The sequence below is a fragment of the Bison bison genome, unplaced genomic scaffold, assembly GCF_000754665.1.
Source record: "Bison bison bison isolate TAMUID 2011002044 unplaced genomic scaffold, Bison_UMD1.0 scf7180017864139, whole genome shotgun sequence".
NCBI classification, from domain to species: Eukaryota; Metazoa; Chordata; class Mammalia; order Artiodactyla; family Bovidae; genus Bison; species Bison bison.
In genome coordinates this window covers 8,438,169-8,459,355 of record NW_011494711.1, presented here as the reverse complement: position 1 = coordinate 8,459,355, position 21,187 = coordinate 8,438,169, and the positions used below count along the sequence as shown (strand labels likewise).

Here is a 21,187-nt window from a genome sequence, read left to right as displayed (position 1 = left end):
TCCTTCCAAGAAGTAAGCGTCTTTTAATTTCATGGCTGCAGTCACAATCTGTAGTGATTTTGGAGCCCAGAAAAATAAAGTCTAACACTGTTTCCACTGTTTCCCCATCTATTTCCAATGAAGTGGTGGGACCAGATGCCATGATCTTCGTTTTCTGAATGTTGAGCTTTAAGCCAAATTTTACTCTCCTCTTTCACTTTCATTAAGAGGCTCTAGTTCTTCTTCACTTTCTGCCATAAGGGTGGTGTCATCTACATATCTGAGGTTATTGATACTTCTCCCGGCAATCTTGATTCCAGCTTGTGCTTCTTCCAGCCCAGTGTTTCTCATGATGTACTTTGCATATAAGTTAAATAAACAGGGTGACAATATACAGCCTTGACATGCTCCTTTTCCTATTTGGAACCAGTCTGTTGTTCCATGTCCAGTTCTAACTGTTGCTTCCTGACCTGCATACAAATTTCTCAAGAGGCAGATCAGATGGTCTGGTATTCCCATCTCTTTCAGAATTTTCCACAGTTTATTGTGATCCACACAGTCAAAGGCTTTGGCATAGTCAAGAAAGCAGAAATAGATATTTTTCTGGAACTCTCTTGCTTTTTCGATGATCCAGTGGATGTTGGCAATTTGATCTCTGTTTCCTCTGCCTTTTCTAAAAGCAGCTTGAACATCTGGAAGTTCACGGTTCACGTATTTCTGAAGTCTGGCTTGGAGAATTTTGAGCATTACTTTACTAGCGCGTGAGATGAATGCAATTGTGCGGTAGTTTGAGCATTCTTTGGCATTGCCTTTCTTTGCGATTGGAATGAAAACTGACCTTTTCCAGTCCTGTGGCCACTGCTGAGTTTTCCAAATTTGCTGGCATATTGAGTGTAGCACTTTCACAGCATCATCTTTCAGGATTTGGAATAGCTCAACTGGAATTCCATCACCTCCACTAGCTTTGTTCGTAGTGATGCTTTCTAAGGCCCACTTGACTTCATATTCCAGGATAACTATGGTCTAAAGTATTTGTCTCTGTTGGTCAGCAAATTTGGAAAACTCAGCAGTGGCCACAGGACTGGAAAAGGTCAGCTTTGATTCAAATCCCTAAGAAAGACAATGCCAAAGAATGCTCAAACTACCGCACAATTGCACTCATCTCACACACTAGCAAAGTAATGCTCAAAATTCTCCAAGCCAGGCTTCAACAATACATGAACCGTGAACCTCCAGATGTTCAAGCTGCTTTTAGAAAAGGCAGAGGAACCAGAGATCAAATTGCCAACATCCGTTGGATCATGGAAAAAGCTAGAGAGTTCCAGAAAAAACATCTATTTCTGCTTTCTTGACTATGCCAAAGCCTTTGACTGTGTGGATCACAATAAACTGTGGAAAATTCTGAAAGAGATGGGAATACTAGACCACCTGACCTGCCTCTTGAGAAACCTGTATGCAGGTCAGGAAGCAACAGTTAGAACTGGACATGGAACAACAGACTGGTTCCAAATAGGAAAAGGAGTATGTCAAGGCTGCATATTGTCACCCTGCTTATTTAACTTATATTCAGAGTACATCATGAGAAACACTGGGCTGGAAGAAGCACAAGCTGGAATCAAGATTGCCGGGAGAAGTATCAATAACCTCAGATATGCAGATGACACCACCCTTATGGCAGAAAGTGAAGAAGAACTAGAGCCTCTTAATGAAAGTGAAAGAGGAGAGTAAAATTTGGCTTAAAGCTCAACATTCAGAAAACTAAAATCATGGCATCCGGTCCCATCACTTCATGGAAATAGATGGAGAAACAGTGAAAAAGGTGTCAGACTTTATTTTTCTGGGCTCCAAAATCACTGCAGATGGTGACTACAGCCATGAAAATTAAGAGATGCTTACTCCTTGGAAGGAAAGTTATGACCAACCTAGACAGCATGTTAAAAAGCAAAGACATTACTTGGCTGACAGAGGTCCGTCTAGTCAAAGCTATGGTTTTTCCAGTAGTCATTTATGGATGAGAGAGTTGGACTATAAAGAAAGCTGAGTGCCAAAGAATTGATGCTTTTGAACTGTAGTGTTGGAAAAGACTCTTGAGAGTCCCTTGGACTGCAAGGAGATCCAACCAGTCCATCCTAAAGGAAATCAGTCTCGAATGTTCATTGGAAGGACTGATGTTGAAGCTGAAACTCCATTATTTTGGCCACCTGATGCAAAGAACTGACTCACTGGAAAAGACCCTCATGCTGGGAAAGATTAAAGGCAGGAGGAGAAAGGGACAACAGAGCGTGAGATGGTTGGATGGCATCACTGACTAATGGACATGAGTTTGAGTAAACTCTGGGAGTTGGTGATGGACCGGAAGGCCTGGCATGCTGCAGTCCATGGGGTCACAAAGAGTCAGACACGACTGAGAGACTGAACAGAACTGAACTGGTCCTCCTTCCCAATTACTGGAGGTTCAGAGACTGCACCTCTTAGTTCTTGTCTGAGTCCTTTCAGGATGTTATAACAACAGTATCATGGACTCTGTGACTTAAAACAGCAAACATATTTCTCATGGTTCTGGAGGCTGGGGAGTCCAAGATCAAATTAGTGACAGGTTTAGTGTCTGATAAAAGCCCTCTGCCTGGGTCAGAGATGGGTGTATTCTCCACACAACCTCACATGGTGGAAAGGAGTCTTTTTTCCACAGAAAAATGCACTTACTTTTAATTCTGTACAATCAAACAAAATGGAAAACAAAGAGGGATTATATTCAGCTACAAGTAATGGATAGCACCCATACTTTTACTGATATAAGCAAGAGCCTTTTCTGACATAGAAGGAGTGGGTCAAAGTAGCCACTCCACAGGGAACCAGAAAACCAACTCAGCGACTAAACAAGTCTTTTTTTTTTTTTTTAATAAGGGCAGTAACCTCATAGTTGGACTGTGAAGAAGGCTGAGCGCTGAAGAATTGATGCTTTTGAACTGTGGTGTTGGAGAAGACTCTTGAGAGTCCCTTGGACTGCAAGGAGATCCAACCACTCCATTCTAAAGGAGATCAGCCCTGGATGTTCCTTGGAAGGAATGATGCTAAAGCTGAAACTCCAGTACTTTGGCTACCTCATGCAAAGAGTTGACTCATTGGAAAAGTGATGCTGGGAGGGATTGGGGGCAGGAGGAGAAGGGGACGACAGAGGATGAGATGGCTGGATGGCATCACCGACTCGATGGACATGAGTTTGAGTAAACTCCGGGAGGTGGTGATGAACAGGGAGGCCTGGCATGCTGCGATTCATGGGGTCGCAAAGAGTCGGACACGACTGAGCGACTGAAGTGAACTGAACTGAACCTCATTCATGAGGACGCATCCCTCATGACCTAATCACCTCCCAAAGGTCCTACCTCCTAAAACCATCATAAGATGGATTTCAACATATGAATTCTAGGGGGACATATTCAGTCCATAGTAGCTGCTGCTGCTGCTAAGTCACTTCAGTCATGTCTGACTCTTAGCGACCCCATGGACTGCAGCCCACCAGGCTTCTCTGTTACCCCTAAATAGTCCATGCTGCTAAGTCACTTCAGTCGTGTTTGACTCTGTGCGACCCCATAGACGGCAGCCCACCAGGCTCCCCTGTCCCTGGGATTCTCCAGGCAAGAACATGGAGTGGGTTTCCATTTCCTTCTCCAATGCATGAAAGTGAAAAATGAAAGTGAAGTCGCTCAGTCGTGTCCAACCCTCAGCAACCCCATGGACTGCAGCCTTCCAGGCTCCTCCGTCCATGGGATTTTCCAGGCAAGAGTACTGGAGTGGGGTGCCATCGCAAATAGTCCATAACAATATACTAATTATTTGTCATAAAAATCTTGGGAGGGTAAAGAAAAATGGATTCCAGATAAGGAAATTGAGCAGTGATATTCGTAAGTGACTTGCTCAGTGACATCTATCACACTGACTTTTAAAAATGTCTTTAAAGATATATGTTTTTCCACTGCAGAATCACAGATGTGTGTTCAGTAAGGTTGGACGACTCCTCTTGCCACTATTATCAGTGTGTGAATACTAAAACCACCACTCCTGCTTGTTATCTGAAAATAGGTGACTTTCATTGTCTCCTTCCACTGTGTGTACACATTTGCAGAAGACATAAATCTTCTAAGTTCAAATACAAAAGTCTAAATTTAACATGCTATGGGAAAGATTTTGTTTTCCTTCGCTTCCAGTCTGATTTCTCCTTCATATTTTTATATGTTCAAGGAAAACAGTACACACTTGTCCTATGGAAATGAAAGATATAATCCTGCCTCATATTAATTGAGCTGAAGCTGAGAAATTGGACAGATTGCATCTTTCATGCCTCTTTGCAGCCACCTGCTTCTCCCTGTTTGGAGTCTGGTACAGGCCCTATTTCTCTAATGTGGGAAGGGGATGCACCAATGACACTCAAGGCTCTGAGCAGCTTTTTCACTTTAAAGTCTAAAATCATGCAGGTTTTAAACATTGGGCAGACTATCAGGATGAAATAATGATAAAAAAATCTGTGGAGGCAAAAACTGCCTATTCTGCAAATCTAAAAATAGGATGCTGCAGGCTACAATGTATCATTCCGAGAACTTCTCCGCATGTTCAGTGGTCAGGGATTTTTAATCAAGCTTGGGCATGAGTTATTGCATGCTTTTCTTGGCCCTTTATTTCAACAGCAGTAAAAAGGTATTAACTGATGAGAACATTGTGGCTGCTACTTACCTTATTACTCCTTGTGCCAGTGCCCTGAAAGAACACTCTGACTCAAAGAGGTCACCTGTGGAGCACAAGGACAATCTTCACTCCTCCCAGAGAAAAAAATCAATCGTCACCAGATGACCTCAGGTCAGAGGTCCAGAGAGTGTATTTAAACACAAGAGGAAGGGAAAGACACTTATTGTTTCCCTCACTTGCTGACTGTTTTTCCTTGGAATTAACTTTAACAAAGTAGATGCAAAAATCAAAAGATAAATCAGACAAATGCAGTCTCTATACTTTAGAAGTGTAAGTTTGTAATTTTCATTAAAAATGAAAGTTTACACATTTTATTGTAAAGCAATTAATACCTGAAATCCCTTAAATTCTAAACTTTAAAATTTTGTGTTATTTACCTTTTATGGCCCATTTAGGGTAAGAGCAAACTGATACCAAAACAACTTCCAGATAGATCATTCTGTTAAATATAAGCAATATAAATACAAAAAAAAAAAAAAACACCTGTTTTAAAAATAAAAATGAGTAAGTAAGTGTTAATTGCTCAGTTGTGTCCGACTCTTTCCGGCCTTATGGACTATAGCCTACAAGGCTCCTCTCTGTCCATGGAATTCTCCAGGCAAGAATATGGAAGTGTATTCAGTATTCCGTTCTCCAGGAGATCTTCCCAACCCAGGGATCAAACCTGGGTCTCCTGCATTGTAGGCAGATTCTTTACTGTCTGAGCCTCCAGGGAAGCCCACAAAATAAAAATAATAATACATAAATAATAAATTATGAGTGACGGTAAACTTTTAAAGTTTAGAAACAATAAAAAACATCCCCCATCAGCCCATAACTACCAGAACACATAACACATACTAGCTTTGACGATGGTAGCAATTCACCAGACAATTTTTTTGCATGGGTTCAGGCGCCTATTTCAGTCTGTTTTCAGTGAATTCTGGGAAACACACTTCTATTTCATAGACAACTAATTCATTCTTTAAAAAAAAAAAAAGAAGAATAGTATAACATATATAAAGAACTGCATATATTTGATATGTACAATTTGATGAGTTTGGACATATGCAAAGACCCATAACACCATTATCACAGTTAGGGTAATAGACATATCTAACACTTCTCAGAGTTTTTATGTATCCCTTAGTTTTGTGTTTTGTTTGTTTTGTAGTGAGGACCCTTAACATGAGTCTACTCTCAATGAATTTTGAAGTGCATATTACCTTATTGCTGACAATAGGCTATAGCTGTAGAGTAGACATGTATGACTTACTCATTTGGCATAACTAAAACTTCATACTCATTGACTAACTCCTCAGTGTCTGGCAACTACTGTTTTCTCTGCTTCTATGAGTTTTATTATTGTAGACACACCATGTAAATGGAATCATAAAGTATTGCTCTTTCTGTGACAGGCTTATTTCCCTTTGTTGAGGTGAGCTTTATGTATTACTAGGGTTAGCTTAACTTTGTACATCATTTTATTTTCATCTCCATGCTAAAGTTTTATGGCTAACCAAGAGAACAAGAGCATAGATGTGTTTGCTAGTATGAATGGACCATCTGCCTCCACCATTCACTGCTCACCATTCTTCTCCTAGATTACCCAAGCAATTTACAAGATGGATGTGAAAGGTCTCCTGGGGTGTCTTATTGCTAAATGTCTTCTGGTGGATGGCTGTGGATAATCTATATAATCTAAGATTCAGAATAGCTTTCTTGTACCTAGTGAGGAAGCAAACTCAAAGTGCTGGCTATGCATGGGCTGACGTTGTATATAAAACGCAGATATGTCTACTAGAGAAACTGTTAATTTTATGGTAGCAATGCTAGACTGTTCTTAAGATGAAAACCCACACATGACTTTGCAACACTTTCACATCCTGGCTTGTTGTCTTAGCAGATGTTAGAGCATTCTGCAAGGCCATTAAAGGTGAGCCAGGTCAAAGTGTATGTCCCCAGTGAGCCAGCTGAAAAAAGTTTCTGTGGTAGAGACTTGTCTGAACTTGTGTCCCAAAGATGGGTCTTACATGGAAAAACTTGAATATGTGCTTTCCCTTTTAACAGAAAATGAAAATGAAAGAAATGGCAATGAAAGAAATCACAAATGGAAATGTCAGTGTATTTACATATATAAGAAAGTTCCACGTACCCAAAAAGTATATAGCCTAATTTAAAAGGAAAGGGAACTGAAAAAAAAATTATAAATTCATCATGCTTAAGGTTAATATATTTGATAGGCTTGTTGTGTACATGTGTGCTCATTCATTCAGTCATGTCTGACTCTGTGACCGCATGGACTGTAGCCCACCAGGCTCCTCTGTTCATGGAATTTTCCAGGCAAGAATACTGGAGTGGGTAGTCATTTCCTTCTCCATGGGATCTTCCTGACCCAGGAATTAAACCCAGGTCTCCCGCATTGGCAGGTGGCTGCTGTACCACTGAGCTACCTGGGAAATCCTATAGGTTTGTTACAACTCAATAAATCAATATGAATAATAAAATATCAAATGAGAAATAGACAAAGGATCTGAATCTTAATATAAAGATTACAAAGTAGGATATACAGTTCTAAAATACATATGTAAAAACATTGGCTGCTGCAATTGATAATACACAACTTCAACAAGGTACCGTTTTTTTTTTTTTTTTTCCCTATCAAACATGCAGTAATAATTTTTAAAATCATATGTGGTGTTTAAGAATAGCATTTCCTAAGGGATCCATCCCAGGCCCATCAAAGCAGAATCCCAATGGATGAACCCAGAAAGCAAGTCAGGGAAATTCTAATTCAATTGGCTTGCAATAGTACCAGGAAATCAGTCATTTCCTAGCCCAGACTAGGCGATCTTAAGACAGGACAAGTTTGAGAACTCTGCTCTGACCAGTGGTTGTCAGTCATAGCTCATGTACTGAATTACCTGGGAAATTTTAAGAAATACAGACACTTAGGCCCTACACTCAGAAATTTTGATTTAATCCTTGTGGGTTAGATTTGGATATCAAACACTTTAAAAGCTCTTTAGGTGTTTCTTACAGTAGTTGAAGTTGAGAATACCTACTCTAGAGGGCATGACAAAAATCTAAAATTTGTATGTTTTTCAAATGGTAGTGAAGATTGGTGATACCTTTTTTTAAACAATTTGGCTATGTGCTGCTTTTTGTTAAGAAATACTGTTATCACTGAAAATTGCAATTGTGCAAATTTATCCTGTCAAATATTAGTGAGCAAAAATATTCTGTAATTGATTCAATAACAATATATGAAAGGATAATAACTGCAGAGTAATGGTTTATAAACATTAATGAGCAAAAATATTCTTTGTAATTGATTCAATAACAATATATGAGAGGAACATAAGTGAAGAGTAATGATTTATAAACAATAGTATCTTCAACAATGAAGTACTACACACTCATTAATAATGTGCATATAATAATTTTTAATGTTATGAGAAAATACAGGGTTAAGGAAAAAAGCAAGATATAAATTGTATTTACAGTACATCAAGACTAAGTTAAAAAAGCATAGCAAAAAGACAGGAAGAAAAATACTCTAAATTTCTGAGGGCACTAATCTTTGAACCATGGGGAGATGAATAGTGAGGTCTTGGGGTTATTTTCCAACTTCTATGAATTGCAGAAATTTGTATAGTATCTATGCTAGATCTAATTAAAATAACATAAAATTTACCATTTTAGCAATTTTCAAGTGTACAACTGAGTGCCATTACGTACATTCATATTGTTGTGCAAGCATCACTATCATTTATCTACAGAACTTCTTCATCCTCTCCAAATGAAACTTCTTTCTTCTCAGTTAAGCAATTTTTTACCATTACCTCCTCACCCTACCCTCTGATAACCACTATCCTACTTCTGTCTCTATGAATTTAACTATCTTGATATAAATGGAATCATACAGTATTTGTCCTTTTGTGTCTGGCTTATTTCACTTAGCACAATGCCTTCAAGAATTATCCATGTTATGGCATGTATCAAATTGTATTGCTTCTTAAGGCTGCATAATAGTCCATTTTATGTATATACCACATCTTTATCCTCTCATTTGCTAATGGACATTTGAATTGTTTATACTTTTTGGCTACCATGAATAATGCTGCTATGAATATGTACAAATTTCTATTTCAGCACTTGCTTTCAACTTTTGGGGGAATATACCTAAAAATCAAATTTCTGGACCATATGGCAATTCTATGTTTAATTTTTTGAGGAACCACCATACTCTTTTCCACAGAGGCTATACCATTTTACACTCCCATCAGCAACTCACAAGGGTTCTAATTTCTCCACATCCTTTCAATTTTTTCCTTAACAAGGTTAATTGCTTCATATGGCAATTTTTCTAAAATATATCACTCACTTTCTAGCTTTCTTGAAAAAAAAATATACTGAACAAAATTTAGCCTTTTTTTAAATGAACTATACAATTGATGCCTCCTCAGGAGCTACTGCAATATATTTTTATCTAGTAACTATTTTGTTTGATAACTATTTTATTTAATAATTATTCTCAGCTATTTCCATGGATTAGATCAATCCTTTCCATCTCCTGTGAAATATCATCTCCATTTCACAGAAAAGTAAATAAGGTATGAAGAAGTAAAAAAGACATGTGTACCCCAATGTTCGTCGCAGCAATGTTTATAATAGCCAGGACATGGAAGCAACCTAGATGTCCATCAGCAGATGAATGGATAAGAAAGCTATGGTACATATACACAATGGAGTATTACTCAGCCATTAAAAAGAATACATTTGAATCAGTTCTAATGAGGTGGATGAAACTGGAGCCTATTATACAGAGTGAAGTAAGCCAGAAAGAAAAACACCAGTACAGTATACTAACACATATATATGGAATTTAGAAAGATGGTAACCATAACCCTGTATACGAGACAGCAAGAGACACTGATGTATAGAACAGTCTTTTGGACTCTGTGGGAGAGGGAGAGGGTGGGATGATTTGGGAGAATGGCATTGAAACATGTAGAATATCATATATGAAACTAGTTGCCAGTCCAGGTTCGATGCATGATAATGGATGCTTGGGGCTGGTGCACTGGGACGACCCAGAGGGATGATATGGGGAGAGAAGAGGGAGGAGGGTTCAGGATGGGGAACACATGTATACCTGTGGCGGATTCATTTTGATATATGGCAAAACCAATACAATATTGTAAAGTTAAAGAATAAAATTAAATTAAATTAAAAAAAAAAAGAAGTAAAGGAATTTTTCAAGATCACACAGCTAGTAATTGAGGACAGCAGGATTCAAAGTCCATGTCTTTACACATTTTGCTAGACTCCTAACCATCTAAGAATGTTTGTCTCTGTATTTAATGTCCCCAAATCAATACTGTACACTCTTCGAAAGTTTGTGCATGTTGTTTAATGTTTTATTCTGTTTTTCCTTCTGCTTATTACTGTTATTCCTTATAGTTGTAAAAGCAACTATATTCAGCCATTTTCTCCTCTGCAACCCACATGTTGATACTGATATCTGTAATCAAGAAAAAAGAGATAGAAGAGAGAGCTAAAACTGTATGAGACGTCAAAATGCACAGATTTGAGAGAATTTGAGGGATCAACCTCAGGAGAAAAAGGAATGAGTTTAGGTATTTGTCTTTCATGATAACTATTCTGGTAGATTGATGGTCTGTTTGGCTTATTTCTGGCTTTCCTCTTGTGTTCCAGGTGCTTTATGAATGAATATGAGTGCCTGCTCTTACTCCTACTTAAATTGTGTGCTGCTGCTGCTGCTGCTAAGTCACTTCAGTCGTGTCTGACTCTGTGTGACCCCATAGACGGTAGCCCACCAGGCTCCTCCATCCATAGGATTTTCCAGCCAAGAGTACTGGAGTGGGGTGTCACTGCCTTTTCCCTTAAATTGTGTAATCTGGTATAAATTATTTTTTTGAAGTTTGCCCCAAAGTAATAAATATTCTTTGCTATGCTGCTAAGTCACTTCAGTCATGTCTGACTCTGTGCGACCCCATGGACTGCAGCCTACTAGGCTCCTCCATCCATGGGATTTTCCGGGCAGCAGTACTGGAGTGGGGTGCCATTGTTATTCTCTTTTTAAAAATCTCTACTTACTATTTTCATGATATACACAGAGAGAGGCTCAAGGAAAAGATTTTTAATATTGTAACTGTCTTGTCCTACATCAAAACTATTCAAACTATAGATCTAATGACCACTGATGCTATAGATAAAGTTTCAGGAAAGAATAGATACATGTTTCTTTCCTTGTGTAATATGTATATTGTGAAATAATGAGCATTTAACTTTTTGAAATCAAATATCCTGTCCAATAAAGTAAGAGAAGTCACTGGTTAAATAAATGTAACAGTGAGTCGTATGTATCAAAATCCTTTTATTTGAAGTGAATTACCAGTACCAACACATTACCCCATTTCACATCAATATCTGCTTTTCCAGAAATCAAAGTTTCTCTATATAAACATTTCTTAAAGAATTTCTTCACATCTTTAAGATTTTTCTAGGAAATAGGTGAAAAACAAGAGTAAAGCTGAAAGAACATTTTTCACTCAAAATACCAAAGGGAAAGATAAACAATTTCTATAGAAAACTTCTAGCTATTCATATCCCTTTAAGTCCAGTAGTAAGTGTGTGATAAATGTTAGTTTTGTACTACTTGGTTTATAGCTAATTTCCTTGTAAATACTTTGACCAATTTTATCCAACAAAATCAGACTGGTGGCAGTGCCAGGTGGGATATAAAGGAAACAAAACTACATTCCCAGAGTTCTGAACTAGCTGATGGGAATGGCAATTATTTTATCCACAAGTTTGTGGCTATAAGTAATTAAAACTGAAAGAAAATAATGTCAGAGTGTTCCATTATTTCTTTTAAAAATGTACTCCTTAAATCTACAAGTTTAAACCTTTGAAAAGTGAAATAAGTGTTAGTCACTCAGTAATGTCCAACTCTTTGCAACCCCATGGAGTACAGTCCACCAGGCTTCTCTGTCCATGGAATTCTCCAGGTAAGAATACTGGAGTGGGTAGGCATTCCCTGTTCCAGGGGATACTCCCTGACCCAGGGAGCAAATCCAGGTCTGCATTTTGCAGACAGATTCTTTACCATCTGAACCATTAGGGAAACCCTCAAATCTAGAAGTTTAATGATACAAAACCTCTACTGGATGGCAAAATTTGATTATTTTTTATAATAACTTGACTAAAGTAGTAATATTGTTCAATCAACAAATATACTCAAATTCTGAAATTATTCAATTAACACTTTTAGGAACTTTTTGTAACCAGACCTTACAAATGTATCATCTCTTTGTTTTTGTTACATAAAGAGATGGCTACGGTCTATAATCAGTTGTACCCAGCTTCTACTAAACACACAATCCTGTGCAAGTTAATATCCTTCTGTGTGTGTGTGTGTATGTGTGTGTGTGTGTGTATGAAGTTGCTTCAGTTGTGTCTGACTCTTTGTGACCCACTGGACAGTAGCCTGCCAGGCTCCTCTGTCCATGGGATTCTCCAGGCAAGAATACTGGAGTGAGTTGCCATGCCCTCCTCCAGGGGATCTTCCTGACCCAGGGATCAAATCCACATGTCGATGGCTCCTGCATTGGCTGGCGGGTTCTTTACCCCTAGTGCTACCTGGGAAGTCCCAATATCCCTGTAAATGATGTCTATTCTCCACCTTTTGCTTTTCTAAATTCTAACTACTTGCCTCCATCATTCATTGTAGTATTTGCTTTATATTATCTTAAATTCTTCTATAATTTTTCACATATGCATTACGTTTTACTGTTAAGTATCACCCATATTAACTAAGACAGACTGAATGTATAGTGAGATTTAAATAATTTTTTCCAATCAATAAATAATAAATTTCTCCAAAGAAGAAATTATTGGGACTGGAGCATTCTTCAGGGCAATTATAACCATGGGAAATTACAGCAATAAACCAGATGAATTATGGATGAGGCCCAGAAGGCTAGGTCTTCGGCTGTGAAACATCCCTCCAAAATAAAATTAGCTACTTAGAAGCATCTCAGCTTATTGAAGCTGGTATACAATCAACATCCCAAAGTTGAAAACTCGTCACTAAAATACAGTTCACTCTATTTTATTGTGGTCACAAAGTAGCACAAAACATTTAAGGAAAGCTTTGAATATGGAGTAAATAATGTTTGGGGAGACAAAAATCAGAGGGTTGAACAAGCAAATATAATGGAATTGAGAACAGAGCTGAAAATGGCAGGACAGCTACTTTGTTTGAATAGAAATTTAATAAATGTATATGAAAAGTTTGAACTGGGCTTCAAGTTACTGGTTTCCAGCTGTTACCGTTGAAAGAAAGAAAAAAGGAAGGGAGAGAGGAAGGAGAAGTGAAGAGGCAGAAAAAGAGTAGAAATGATTAAAAAAAAAAACAAAAACCTGAAGTATTCTTCTAGAGCTCAAGAAACAATCTGACAAGTTTGTAACATTTTACTGAAACCAGAAGCAGAATCATACTGGACTGAAGTCTCTATCAGGCCCTTAAAACATCTGTAGCTTCGTTTAAACTGACTAGGGTGAAATACATCAGCTTACGGAAAATGGGGAGATCTTCCAGGAGTTGGCCAGTGTTCTAGGTGATGGGTGCTGATGAGCAATTCCCTTAAACAGCTGATTTACTGCCAGCAGAGAAAAACACTGGAAGCGCATCCAAAAACTCATTAGCAATTGAGATTACAAGGGTAGCCATTCTGTCCACCTTCTCCTCCCTTACCAAGGAGGTGACCCTGTTCTTGGCAACCATAAAGGCCACAGAAGAGCCCTTCCTTCCCTAAACCCTTTTCTTTTGCCCAAGAGTCTCTATAAAATCTGCCTTACTCTGTTTTCCAATCGTTTTCTCTCTCACTCGTTTTCTTTCTTTCTCTCCTTCCTTCCCTCCCGGCTTGTCGCAAGCGAGACAAAGTCAGGCACAGGCGGCGGGCCCATGTATTCGCTGACACCATCTGCCACCTGCGATTCATCGCCACTTTCCACCTCCCGGAGGTGAGAGGGGCGGGAGGCCAAGGACACGCAGAGCTTGTGTGACCCACTTTTTAGGAAACTTTCAGTTGGTCGCAACCCTTCCCCCACCCGAAACTCTTCAATCATCCATCAAGCCAGAAAAGCCAGAAAAGCGATCTCTGCCTATCCTTGGAGTTGGAAAAGAGGCGAAGCAAGAAAAAACAAGAGGTTCGCCCCATTCCTTTCCCCCACCGCCCAGCAGCGGCGGGCGCAGAGCAGCGGTGCGGCCAGAAGGGGCCGCTCTGCGTTCATAGCAGCGGCCCTACCGCCGCCGTCCGCACCTCCCACGGCCGGGCTGGCCCAGCCCCGCCAAGTTCCAACAGCCCCTAGTCGAGCGAGCGCCGGGAACGAGCACCGCCCGGGCAGAAGCACACGGCGCAGACCAGCCAGACTGAGGCGCGCGGCGGGAAGGCTCCGGCGAAACTCTCACCAGCCGGGGACTTTGGAAACAAGCGAACGAGCGGTCCCCGCGCGCGCGAGTCCACAAGTGAGCGCTTAGCTCACCTGTTTCTGCCGCGCCACCGCCTTCCCACCCCTCGGACCCTCGCCTCCCGGGTTGCCGGCCCGCTCCCGCAATGAATCCGGCACTGGGCAACCAGACCGACGTGGCCGGCCTGTTCCTGGCCAACAGCAGCGAGGCGCTGGAGCGCGCCATGCGCTGCTGCACCCAGGCGTCGGTGGTGACCGACGACGGCTTCGCGGAGGGCGGCCCGGACGAGCGCAGCCTGTATATCATGCGCGTGGTTCAGATCGCCGTCATGTGCGTGCTCTCGCTCACCGTGGTCTTCGGCATCTTCTTCCTGGGCTGCAACCTTCTCATCAAGTCCGAGGGCATGATCAATTTCCTGGTGAAGGACCGGAGACCGTCTAAGGAGGTGGAGGCGGTGGTCGTGGGGCCCTACTGACCGGCCCCCGGCCCCCGCGGCAGCCGCCCTTCGCCTCCCCACTTCACCAGCCCGGCCGCGCCCCCTCACCATGCGAGACTGGGCGAAGCAAACCTGTCGGAGTCAGTTTTTTTCTCTCGACTTCTGCCTTTCGGGATGAAGCGAAGCCGTTTATCGCTCGCCCTCTGAAAGTCCCCAGGCCTGGCAGTAGAAGAGAGTCCTGACTCTGGACTCAGAAGCAAGTGGCAAGAGAAGGCGATTAGGGCGCAGAACTTTGGAAGCTGCCGCTAGCGCAGAATGCGGGCACACCGACCCAGGCCAAGGCCCCTTTCCACCCGCAGGTGACCAAGCTCGGGGGGGCAGGTGGAGAGGGCGAGCAGGCGGAGACCAACGGCACCTATTGCCTGGTGACCGGAAAAGTGACCCGCATATATTCCACTTAACCGAACTAACGGGGACACGCAAACCGTGTCCGGGTTCGCGCCCATTCCCTCCGGCTCCTTGCACCCCTGGCAGGACAGGCGATAAATACCTTTGATTGATTGTAACGTGCCGTTTTAAGGGATTTTGTGTTTGTTTGCTTGAATGCAAGTATTTGATAAGTCTTTTTCCGCCCTAGTGGCCTGTTTCCCTGCCTGGGGGTTAGAGTTTTGTGTTAGGGGAAGGGGTGGGGGGGAAGGGGAGCCTGCGAATGTGAATGGGGTGAGTTGTTTCTTTTATTGCATTTCCAACTGGGTCTTTGGGAGGGGGGGAGAGGGAAGGGGGCGGGACTGGCACTCCAGCTGGCCCCGAGGCAAAGATCCGGGATAGAACTCCTAGCTCGTGACTGCACGGTTGACACCACAAAAGTGCTCTTGACATTGGTGACACCGTTTTGACTTTTTTTCTCCTTATTTAAAATTTCCTTAATAAATGCAACGTTTAAGTGTTTTTTTCCTGGCCTCCTGGTGATCATTCCGGGCAGAAGGGAACGGGCGACGCTGAGGGGTCAGGTTACCAGTCCGAGGTGGAATTCGCTTTGGCGAGCTGCGATTCAACTCGTGGATCCTACGCAGGCACGAGGTGGGGAGCGAGACAGAGAGGCCCAGGGACGAGTGCCCTGGCCAAACCTCTGGGCCTGGAGCCGTCCTGGAGGCAGCATCCTTTGTTTTCGCTTTCAGTTAGTATTTTATATTTCTTTTAGGCTCAGCGCTCCAAGCCAGGCGAGAAACGGGAGGCCCCCGCGGGAAGATTACACTTCCGTGCAGGGCTCCGGTGGGAACACAGGGTTACACCGCTAATGAAAGGAAGAGACGGCTTGGCTAGGCTTCAGGGAGGGCATCTTCTCCTGACCAACGTCAGCAAGCAGGCGTCAGGATCCTGATCAAAAAAAAAAAAAAAAGACCAGGAAATGTAGTTCCTAAAGTACAGAGTGACAGAGTGACGCTGATTCTCCCTGGCGTACACCATTGTTACTAAAAACAAGACGTGTATTGTCTTTGTCATATTACATTTTATATCTGAAGGGCGAAAGTAAAAGATAAACGCGACCTGGGTAATCAGTCCCAGGTCCAGCCAAAAGGTTCAGAGGAGTTAACCGAGGTTCTGAATGTCAGAGATGTGTGTAACCCAAACTTGGAAGTTGGCCGGAGAGGAGCTATAGATGGTCTTTGGGCTCAGAAATTGAAGGGGATTTGAAAAGAAAACCCTGGAAAACTGTGAATGTGAAAATAACCCAAAGGATACAATAGCTTCGAGCTGAAACTTGACAACAGTTTTTGAGCAGTTTGTTTTTACACCTGGGGTAGGAGCCTAAATATTTTCGAGAATATAAAGAATCCTCTACTATGGTATAGCAATTAAAGGCTTCACTGTAGCAGATACAAGGTACACTAAAATTAAAAAAAAAGAAAAAAAAGAAAGAAATGTCCTATTTAATTGAGAAGAGGCACAACTGGTATAAACAGTGTAAGTGTCTGAATGGTTGGGATCAAATGTTTGTGTCCCTTAACATCCTGTCCACTCGGGTATCTGTTTCACTCCCAAAGTAAATCTTTGTCTATGTCGGGATATGACATAGAATTTTTTTTTTTGAATGCTAATAGATATTAGGCTTGAAAAAAAAAGGATTTTGAAGTTTTGCCTATTGTTCCTGTATATACAGCAGGTAAGCATTTGCTTGTTTTCTTCTGTCTGGGCAGGGGAGCAAGGGCAGCATGTAGTCAAGAGTGAGTCATGGAGGGCACTTTACTTTGTTAATGAGTAAGATAGGAAATGGAGACTTTCTGTTCTGTAGCTAGTTTCTGTGGCACCAAGTTAATCTGCTGTCTCCATGTTTCAAAGAAAGCAGAACAACCAGTTCACTCAGGGACAAACCAGACATTTAAAATTAAACTCAGTGTGGAAACTGATTTGGGATCAAAAACCAACCTACCAAGATTCCTATCAAGAGTGTGTAGGAATCTTCCACTGTACTCTGCTGTGTACAAGTTATTTGCTTATAGTGAGTTTCAGGCACAGAAAGGTCTCAACCTGCAGGTCAATTTGCATTTGTATTGAAGAGCTCTTTCTATTTAAAGTCAAATTCCTGAAAATTGGGGGGGGGGGGGGAGGAAGCTGCCACGCCCCCTACTATTCTCTCCTCTACTAATGCTCTTAAATCTCTGCTATCACTATGATCCTTCTCCATACTTTTTCCTCTTAATACTTCTTCACAGCACTTTCCTCTTCCTTGCATCTCAAAGGCAAAATTTATCATTTTTCCTTAACTATCCAGATTTATTCTCTTAACCACCAGAAACTGTGATAGTCGACAAATCAGAACCTGCAAAATTTAGCCCTTAAATAGAAAAGTTATGTGAACAGAGTTCTGTAATCCATGATCTATGCATTATAGGTAAATGCACATGATCTGAAAATATCATAGCCCTGGGGACCATTTCCTGCCAACAGCTCCTCTCTACAGCCTTTAGATCCATTTGTTACTTAGATGCCAAGTAATTCTGGTTTTTATAGATGAGGCAATGTGTGCAAGAAGCTTTTTACACTCCCTATTCCCCGATGGCCACACGGCAACCACTTTCTCAGGCCCCACACCACTCCCTGTCTTACTCTGCCTTTGATTGTCTTTTATCTTGATCCTAACAAATGCATTAAATGAAACTTAAATCCTGCCTAGAGTTTATGGGGCATTGATCCTTTCTTACAGGTGTGCTGCAAGGAAAGTAAGTTTAAAAGTCACTGTCTGAGTTTCATAGAAGAAAACAATGTCGGACTTAAGAGACTGGGAATTGGGAGGGATAGATGCACACAGGCAGATTTTATCATCCCACACACTTAGGTCCACCATGTGGTCAGTAATTAGTGGGAAGTCCTGAGAGAGAGGCAGAAAGATGGCTTCCTGTAAAAACTCGCTGGCTCTGGCAGATGGTCCATGGGGAGGCATCTGATGCTTTCTGAAACCCTTCTGGAAATACAGCAGAAAGAGGAAGAGGATTTTGTGAGACACAGCAAGTGGAATTAACAGGGTTGTAACCCCTCTCAGGCTGTGCAGACAGCTGCAGATGCCCCCGAGCCTAATTGGGTGGCCACTACTTAAGTAGCTTGCTGCTGCTGTTGCTGTCGCTTCAGTCGTGTCCGACTCTGTGACCCCATAGACGGAAGCCCACCAAGCTCCCCCGTCCCTGGGATTCTCCAGGCAAGAACACTGGAGTGGGTTGCCATTTCCTTCTCCAATGCATGAAAGTGGAAAGTGAAAGAGAAGTCGCTCAGTTGTGTCCGACTCTTAGCGACCCCATGGACTGCAGCCCACCAGGCTCCTCTGTCCGTGGGATTTTCCAGGCAAGAGTACTGGAGTGGGGTGCCATTGCCTTCTCCGACCTAAGTAGCTTAGCCAATTGTTAATAAATGTTATTTTTCTTAAGATTGTTGTTATGACTCTTCCCACTTTCTCTGAAAATGTATAAGGACTTGAGTGTTGAACCACTTTAGGCCTGCTTGAGGGAAGTCTAAGCATAACATCACATTATTGTGTTAAGTCTGAGACATGGTGGCTGGTGATGGATGATCCCTGCGCCTGTTTTCTGATTTTCAAGCCACCCTGGCTTCTCAAGGGATCCTCAGTCAGTCCTGTTATGTCTTCTTACACTAATTCTGAGTGAGGGAGGAAAAGGCACACTGGACGATGATGTAAGAAATTTTGCTTTTGGTCTCTAAGTAACTGAGAGCCATCAGCCCTAAAATAAGGAAAATGTGTTCTAAAAGGACATTCTTATTCTATGATTCTATTGAATTAATTTGTTTACTATTCCCATGTCTCTTAATGTGTTTCTCAGCTCACTTCAATAGGTATCTTAGAAATCTATTTTGTCTTTCCAATCTTGTTCTTTTAGGTAGGAGACACCCTCCCCCTAAAGTCCAGTGCTCCTCAACACGGGATGTTATTTACAACAGCCAAAGCAAAATATCAGACACCTAGCCAGGCCTAGGTAGAGAGCAGTTTCTATGCTGACAGGTTACACATAATCTAACTAGTGCCTTAAATATCCCATATCTCTGTGTTCTCACTGGAGGAAGCAATGAAAGGAAAGTGCAGTGAATTGGGGAGCATGTGATTAGCAAGTGGTTCCTTTAACTCTGTATACACTTAGACTAATGTGCATTTTTGTTTGCAGAAACTTTCGGGTGTTCAAAGACTAATTAACAGCCACTTTTTCTCCTCAAAGCATTTTTCCCTTTGAGCTTCTGCAAGAGCACACAACAGCTGTTCGGCATGCAGTTTAAAGCCTTCCTTAGCCCTGACTTATTAGACTTGTCACTTTGGGGGTTGCAATGCCAGGAAAGGATTCCAGGGTTCGGTTTGTTCTGTAATACTCAAACCTCTTTTGAAAGCCCACTGAAGCAGTAAGTCTACAGTAATACCCCAAACAGGAATCCGTGAATCTCTCACCCACCTGCCACATCCCATTTAGATATGTGCACGATAGCTCAATAGGATGTTTTCAAGTCCACTCAAACAGTAGTAGTTGTTTCCTAATGTCTGAACTTAAAGGCTCAATGGTTAACTGCTTCCTTGGCCAACATCACTCTGTCCTTCTTTCCAGATATTTTTGTATTGTTTAAATGCTTAAACTGTTTAAGAGTCCAGGATTAATTGTATAGCATTAGCTTAGATTTTGAAAATTCATGAAAAAGTCAAAGTATGTAATATTATCAGCAAGTCATGTAACATATCTGGTGATCACAACAGAATAGTCTAAAATTATTACTTGTATTTGAGAAATTCAGAATATATCAGAGGAGAGTTTCTATAAGGACTATTACTGTAGGGGTAAGTAAATGCATTTAAAAATACACCTCAGATTGCAGACAAGTGGCTTACTTCCAACTCAAATAACAACACATAGTAAATGAGAGTAAATAAGTTACATTTTCATTTATTTGACTATATATATTTTGAAGGGGTTATGGGTAAATAGTTTCCTTTTCTAAATACATGTAAGTGCTCAGTTGCTGAAATATTTCTGAGTGGGTAGATGCAGGCACAGAGTGATCAATATATAGAAGGTCAAACCATCTGTGATTATGTTGGAATGAAACTCTGCCCTGCCCCCATTTTAAAACTGATTTCCATCACATAGTAATATTTTCTGAACTTATAATTCAAACAATAGATAGCATTTGTCAAGCACCCAAGTGTATGTGGTACGTTACAACTTCTTACTAAAAAAATGAACTGTTTTCTGCTTATTTGACTCATGAAGCACAGGCAAAGATAAATACACATAAAGGAAGGCATATAATCTGCCCAAAGAGTCAAACAATAAAGAAACTGTTTCTGTTTACTATTTCTGAGGTCAGAGTGATATAAATATACATACCTAATTATGCTATAGCCTGTGCCCTGATATGATTAATTACAGGGAGACAGAGTCACAGTTTTTCTTACCCTACTGTCACAAATTCCTCTCTCATTATGTACTTCTTCCCTCCCCCACATCTAAAGATATACTGCCTTGAAAGTCATTGATTTTTATCAGCCCAAGACTCCAGATGTCTGATTGCTTTGGAAAAGAATCCCTCTGGGATCCAGAATGTCTCTTTGGCTTTATTTTCCTATAAATTGAGCAGGATCAAGTAGTTCATATTCTAAATAGTATTGATTAGGCAGGCATGCATGCGCACACTCACATACTCTGTGTTTCTTGTATTGTATACCAATGAAAACACATCCATTTCACTACAGACTAAATTGAAATATCACATATTCTCCACTTCTTTGTTTAACACTATTTATAAACCAATGCACAGAAAAAGTTGCAAAGAAATACATCCAAAATGTCCAGTAAATAAAGATTTATAGGAGGTGCCTGGAGTCTTACAATACATCTATATCTTGAGACGTATGGTTCAATCTTCATCTAAGAAATGGAAAGAAAAAGAGGCTAAATCCTCAAGAGACAGAAAAGTCAAAGATTATATATTGTGAAGGCTTGAAAATCTTTAAAAGCTAAGCTAAGAGAAATGAGACGAGACCCTAAATTTGAAGAAGATCA

The 21,187-nt window shown here is 41.0% G+C and overlaps 1 protein-coding gene across 1 annotated transcript; it reads left to right on the top strand.

Moving 5' to 3' along the window:
* Nucleotides 1-14,145: 14,145 nt before the first annotated feature.
* On the top strand, nucleotides 14,146-15,586 carry RPRM (reprimo, TP53 dependent G2 arrest mediator candidate). Its single transcript, XM_010840016.1, has one exon. It carries the CDS (start codon nucleotides 14,346-14,348, stop codon nucleotides 14,673-14,675), a length of 330 nt encoding a protein of 109 aa, XP_010838318.1. The 5' UTR covers nucleotides 14,146-14,345; the 3' UTR covers nucleotides 14,676-15,586.
* The last annotated feature ends 5,601 nt before the right edge of the window (nucleotides 15,587-21,187 follow it).